This window comes from Cephus cinctus, unplaced genomic scaffold, assembly GCF_000341935.2.
Source record: "Cephus cinctus unplaced genomic scaffold, Ccin1 Ccin1_scaffold0129, whole genome shotgun sequence".
NCBI classification, from domain to species: Eukaryota; Metazoa; Arthropoda; class Insecta; order Hymenoptera; family Cephidae; genus Cephus; species Cephus cinctus.
Window position 1 is genome coordinate 2,150,965 of NW_014332862.1, and position 6,200 is coordinate 2,157,164.

General features: G+C 36.8%; 2 protein-coding genes across 8 annotated transcripts in view; both read left to right on the forward strand.

Annotated features, from left to right (window-relative positions):
- LOC107262982 (biorientation of chromosomes in cell division protein 1-like 1) overlaps nt 1-2,251 on the forward strand; it is a 36,033-nt gene extending 33,782 nt beyond the window's left edge. For 5 of the 7 annotated variants that reach the window (XM_025080241.1, XM_025080240.1, XM_025080242.1 and 2 more), the window contains 2 exons: nt 342-470; nt 1,311-2,251. In XM_025080241.1, the coding sequence (XP_024936009.1) occupies nt 342-470; nt 1,311-1,497 (316 nt within the window). In that variant the 3' untranslated portion in view covers nt 1,498-2,251. Of the gene's footprint in view, nt 1-341; nt 618-975 lie in introns of all 7 variants that reach the window. The other 2 variants (XR_003058316.1, XM_025080245.1) reach the window with 2 other exon arrangements.
- A 190-nt stretch (nt 2,252-2,441) lies between these two features.
- On the forward strand, nt 2,442-6,122 carry LOC107262779 (mutS protein homolog 5). Its single transcript, XM_025080259.1, has 13 exons — nt 2,442-2,572; nt 2,680-2,836; nt 2,926-3,470; nt 3,544-3,714; nt 3,786-3,990; nt 4,046-4,247; nt 4,330-4,563; nt 4,652-4,790; nt 4,890-5,253; nt 5,323-5,535; nt 5,628-5,768; nt 5,843-5,907; nt 5,993-6,122. The coding sequence occupies exons 1-13, from the start codon at nt 2,475-2,477 to the stop codon at nt 6,111-6,113; spliced, it is 2,655 nt and encodes an 884-aa protein (XP_024936027.1). The 5' UTR covers nt 2,442-2,474; the 3' UTR covers nt 6,114-6,122.
- Nucleotides 6,123-6,200: the final 78 nt, after the last annotated feature.

Genomic DNA, 6,200 nt, shown 5'->3' on the forward strand with positions numbered 1-6,200 from the left:
ACAGTCCAAGCTATAACTTTTAATAGGTCTTAAGGCCAAGTACCGATATAACATAAACGTCTTGAGCCTTCATGATCAGCTCTATAGTACATTCATAATAACTTGGTTAACAATGCTTCGTTAACGTTGCTCGAGTATCGTTTTCCCAGCTAAGGAAACAGTTTTACCCACTTTTACAAAGCGCGTGCTTCACGCTTCTATATAATACGATTATACTAACGGTACACGTACGCGCTAGGCACGCGGCGCGTACGGGTACTTCCTCTATGCCTTTATATATAGATATAGTATAGCAAACCGTAAGGTAATTACTTGGTAATAATCAGTTTCTCGTACAACAGGAAGGATTTTGCCCACGGTGCCGTGGCGGCCAGATCGTCCCTTGCAAGTAGCGACAGCGAACTCTCGCAGCCAAACACCAGACCACACTCCAGACAAACCGGAAACAAGAATAAGCCACTTCGATCTAGGTATGATCGTAGTATGATATCATTGATTGCCCTGAATGCAGCTTGAATCCATAGTGCGAGATTAATCGAAGGATGCTCCAGAAAATGAGTAATTTGGAGTTAAAGGACGTTAACGCTATACGCATGTGCATGGATGGATTCCTTAAGGTTACCACGTATAATATATAATTGAATAATAAATTTTTATTAATTTTTTTATGTCAATCATATTAAAAACTTATACTCCAAGTATTAGGGATGTTGTTTGGAACTTTTGGGATTAACTCTAAGACGACGTATTATTTATCTTTTTTGTTTTTGTAGAAAATCGAACAGAAGTACTATTAACAAAGAACCCTCGACAACCCCCGCTCGCTTCCATACGATTAGCATTATTATTTAAAAGATAATGCTTCCCGCCGTATCTTCAAACCGCCTCAAATCACCCTTGATCGCCCTTGTATCCATAAGTATTCCCACGAGTATACCTGTTAATATTTGGCTTTCGATTTTTGATTTTATGCAGGTTTTAAGGTGGGCGTAAAAAGTAAATAGTCTTAACACCTCTAGTCATCTAACAACGCTTCATTAAAACAAAACGATAGAGAGAAAGCATTATAAAGATATAAGCAAATCGTGCGCTTCTAACTACGCCTTGGGATTCGTGTAGCTGTACAATAGGTATGCTGGTACCTGTGGTACAATATGGAGCGAATGCGGTTTGCGCGCTTTAATGGAAACGAGAATGAAATATGGAAAATGATTCGAGGAATTTTTATGAAATGTAAGGAAAACATGTTTTGTCTTTATATATATATGTATAAGTGAATAAGGTAGAGAGTGTAAGAAAACGTTAACCAGGTCGGCTAGCCCAGCAAGAAGCGAGGACGTCGTCAGCTCTGAGGATGAAATTCCCTTGGAGGCTATCAAACAAGAACGGAGTCCTTTGAATGGCTTGATGCTCAATGGAATTCAGCCATTTGTCAGAGAGAAGAGCTACCGGCCAATTTCTTTCAATCCACAACCCCCTCCGCCTATTCCCAGTTAGGCATTAATCATAGTTACTGTAAACTACTCGATCAATGTATCTATAATTAGTCATTTAGAGAAATTATCGAAATCCCGTGTCCGTATATAATAATATAGTGGATAGACAGAATTGATTATACACATATTATACATATATAGATAAATTATTTTTATGATTGTTTTTACACAATGGACAAAATGTAATATAGATGTAATACCGTTTAAATGATTCAGTTAAATTTAACTAATTAGAATTAAGAGGTTGGACAAAAGAAATGGGGCGAACAGAGCAAGTTGCCTTATTTTTTAAGTTTTGCCTCACTAATGATTAATCGTAATTAATCGACGATTATATTTAGATATAACCACATTCCGATATCTATGACTATAATTAAATGAGTATATTCGTATTGCATAACTCAAAACTCATCGTAACTCCTAACCAAATGTGTTCCGTGTACGACGCTGCAGCTGACGTCTCTCCGTCTTGTACTTACTTCCATTTTACGAATAAGTATTAACAAACCGTCCAATCAAAGATCATTAGCATAAAGGAAATGTAATTACATCACAACGAACTATACATAAGAGGAGTTGAAGTGACGCTTCGTATTGGTAAATATTATCGGATACGTTTTTTGGTTTTTTTTTTTTTCCAAGAGGTTTAGGAATAGTATATATAGATATACATATTGTAATTATGTACAGGGAACAAACGGACAACGATATTTGCTCATGTAACGTAATCAAATAAACGGAAATATTGTTACAAATGATTATAATTTATTTACAAATAATTGATGCACTTTGATACTCCTTTAGAAATTTATTCAGTGATATTATTAGCATAATTAAACTTCGTTTGAGCACACATTTGACTTGCGGGGTTACCTTCGTATGACCGTAGTAACGGCGAGTCGTAGAATAATTGTGGAGAATAATTTTTCTCTTTACTTATTATCGCGTCGTCTGGCACTTAACAAAAATTGAATCAGTATGGAGAAGAAGAGGATTCTAAATACAAATTCATCGAGTGGACCAAAGACTTCGAGTAGTAATTTAGAAACTGACGAATTTCAAGGAGACACTTCAGCGTAAGTATTCGTCTACAGTTCGAGAATCATTACGAACAAATTTGAGTAATAATTTTATTGTTGTAACTGGCGTGTATTTAATGGTACTTGATATCACACGTCAAAAGATTGATTGGTCTCTTCGAGGCGATATTATCGGAGGACAGTTCGGAGGAGGAGGAATGCGCGGGAAATTCGAAAGAAGAAATTCAAAAAAAGGACGTTACGCGAAATCAAAACGTAACAGACAAAACTAGTTTTACGTCGAACGAAGATGGAAACGAGGTTATCAAAAGTCAATAATAATAATAGAACTAGATTCTCCTTGAAAAATTCATCCGTCTACTTTGATAAAATTCTTTTTCAAAAATTAGATCATCCTCGCAATGATTTACCAAAAGAATCATCTTGGCGCAGCATACTACGACGTGATAACGTCTGAATTATTCGTAATGGAGGACATAACTGATGACAATCCTGATTTCAACATCGCAAAGACTCTATACAGACAATGTCAGCCACGATACGTCGTCACGCTAATGGGCGTCTCTGATAATTTCGTTAATGTCGTCAAACGACTGATAGTAACGCACAACATGGACGAACAGCAAGAAGCAAGTAGCCAGGCGTCATCAGAGATCAGTAGATCGTCCCAAGTCGTTTTGAAGATTATGCCCAGGAAAGAAAATAATTACGAAATCTGTCGCAGTCGTGTGCACTGTCTTCGACTCGTCTGCGAAACGTCTGACGTCACTAACGACGAAAGGATCATTTTTCTGAACTCTGTGCTCAACTTCAAGTGCCTTGTCATGATCCATGCACTAGGATTACTGTTGAGATACCTCGATATGCATTGGGGCGGATTGGCGCTCAAGAGCGAGACAAATGCACAGTATCTTCATATTAATTATATTTCATTGTGAGTGTAGAAATTTGAAACCTATTTACATATATTTATTCGATCCTCTCACGAAGAACGATTGGTCACATAGGAAAGATGCTGTAATGATAGACGATGACACTTACAATGCACTGCAAGTCGTTCAGCCACGTTATCATCCGAGTTTATTCAAATTTGGCAACTACTTGCAGAGTCAGGAAGGTCTTAGTCTGTACAGTATTCTTAATCGTTGTAAGTCGCGATCAGGAGTTCGATATTTATGGCAAGTACGAAATATCGGATCGATAACACGCAAAGCTTATTTTTGAATGTTATTTTTCATTCGTCTCGCAGGAAACTCTTGAGGCATCCGACCAGGAATATCGATACGCTAAACGAGAGATTCAACCTGATCGATTATTGTCTAAAATCGAATAATCAGGATATCATAGAGAATTTGAAATCATGTCTAAGGCACGTATATCCTATGGGTAAAGTTATTCTTGACAGACAATCTGCTCCAAAAGCTACAGCCTCTGATTGGAATAAATTGTACAAGGTAAGTCTGTTGATTATTAATTACAATATATGTATAATAATACCCTTTTGATTAGACAATATCGAATGTGATTTGCATCGGTGAGATCTGCGGAAATATTCAAAGCAAAAGTACACTCTTTGCAAAAATTGCAAACGGCATCACGAACGAGATGCACAATTTAAAATATTTTATTAAATACGTAGTAGACTTCGATGGGGTCAAACAGAAGAATAAATTTTCTGTTAATCCTGGAGTCGATCCAAAACTTGACGAATGTAAGAGAATTAATTTTTTTCTAAGTTGATCGATGAGACAACGGTTGATAACCCTCAATTAAAATTATATAAAATTATACAGTGAATCATCAACGAAGTAACCTACCGCGGCTTCTTACCTTAATCGGGGAGAAAGATATGAAGACTTTGCCAAAATCTGTACTCGGCTGTAGAATGATTTACGTTCCTGACATTTGCTACGTGTTGGCCATAACCGAATGGATCAGTTCACCACCGGAGGATCACGAGGTTCCTGGTCTGGAATTTAAATTCATGGTGAATGGTATCCGTCATTACAAGAGCAGCGGCGCCCGAGGTAAATTGCGAAATTGCAGTCTTAAAAAGGGAAGAATAAATTTAATCCTGCGAGACATGAATTATTTATAATAGTGAATTATCTTCAGAACTAGATGATACGGTGGGTGATATATTCTTGAAGATAATTAACCGTGAGAGTCAGATAATGTCAAAATTGGTTCGATACATAAATAAACATGTCAGTCCTGTTATTAAAGTCATTGAGTACTGTGCTGAGTTGGATACGTATGTACAACACCTTTTTTTATTTATTACACATATAAATAATACAGAAGCAATTTATTCTAATCGATTATATCGATATGACTATCTTTATAATTATAGATTACTATCTTTCGCCATGGTAGCTCAAGATTTTAATTACGTAAGACCAAAAATGGTCGAGACTCCAATACTGTCCATAAAACAAGGTCGTCATCCACTGATGGAACGTCTTGTCACATTTTTACCTAATGATACAGAGTCCAGAGAAGATTCCAGCAGAGTGAAGATCCTGACTGGACCAAATTCCAGTGGGAAGACAATATATCTAAAACAGGTTGCCCTGATAGTGTTTATGGCACATATAGGCTGTTATGTTCCAGCTGAATCAGCCACCATTGGCACAGTCACTCATTTATTGACAAGAATTCTGTCAATCGAAAGTACTGCTCTGAATGCTAGTTCCTTTCTAATAGATCTGAGACAGGTTTGTTGAAAATGGTGAAAAAAATATTTTTTTTTTATGTTGACATTTTTTTAATATTTATTATTACAGATAAATATGGCTCTACGTTCATCCACGTGTAATTCTTTGGTCATAATGGATGAATTTGGTAAAGGCACGTTGGAAACAGATGGTCTGGCTTTATTAGCCAGTGTGCTCAGCAACTTCATAGAAAGGGGCTCGAATTGCCCACATATATTTGCCGCAACGCACATTCATCGTGTCGTGGATTTCGTACCGCAATGTCCCTTGGTAGAGAAACAAGTACGTGCACTTGGAGTGGCGACTGTTTTCTACTTGTTAAAATTGTTATTGTTATCGTAACTTTTTTTTTGCTCTGTCTAACTATTATCTAGACATTCGAGTATGTCGTGAACGAGGATGGCTCGCTGGTTTTTCTCTATCGTGTGATTCCTGGAACAGCAACCTGCAGCTTCGCGCATTCCGTGGCGAAAAGTGCAGGTTTGGAGAGAGAGGTGGTGGAACGTGCTCTGGAGGTCAGTATAAAATTGTTTTCAAAGAATTTGGTCGAGCCATAACGATATACCTCATTGCTCTCGATTTTCTTTAGGTCTACAAGTGCAAGAAGACTGGAATTCTAGCAACGTCGGAATCAGAAAGATGGCAGCAGCACTGGTAAGACGTATAAAATTGATAAAACGAAACTGCAATGTATACGCGTAAGTTATGGTTATTTATTGCCTAATTACGTTTGTTTCAGTTGGAGAGAATTGAATAAATACTTGAAGACATACGATGGCAATTTCAATAAGGAGAAATTAAAAATATTAATGAAACAGTTAATGTCTCGTCGTGAAATACTGCCGACACCTATGAAATAACGTAAAGACCTTATTAATAATTATATATCTCTTTATAATCAAATAAATAAATATTTTTAATTAATACTGATATCAAGATGTTTGATA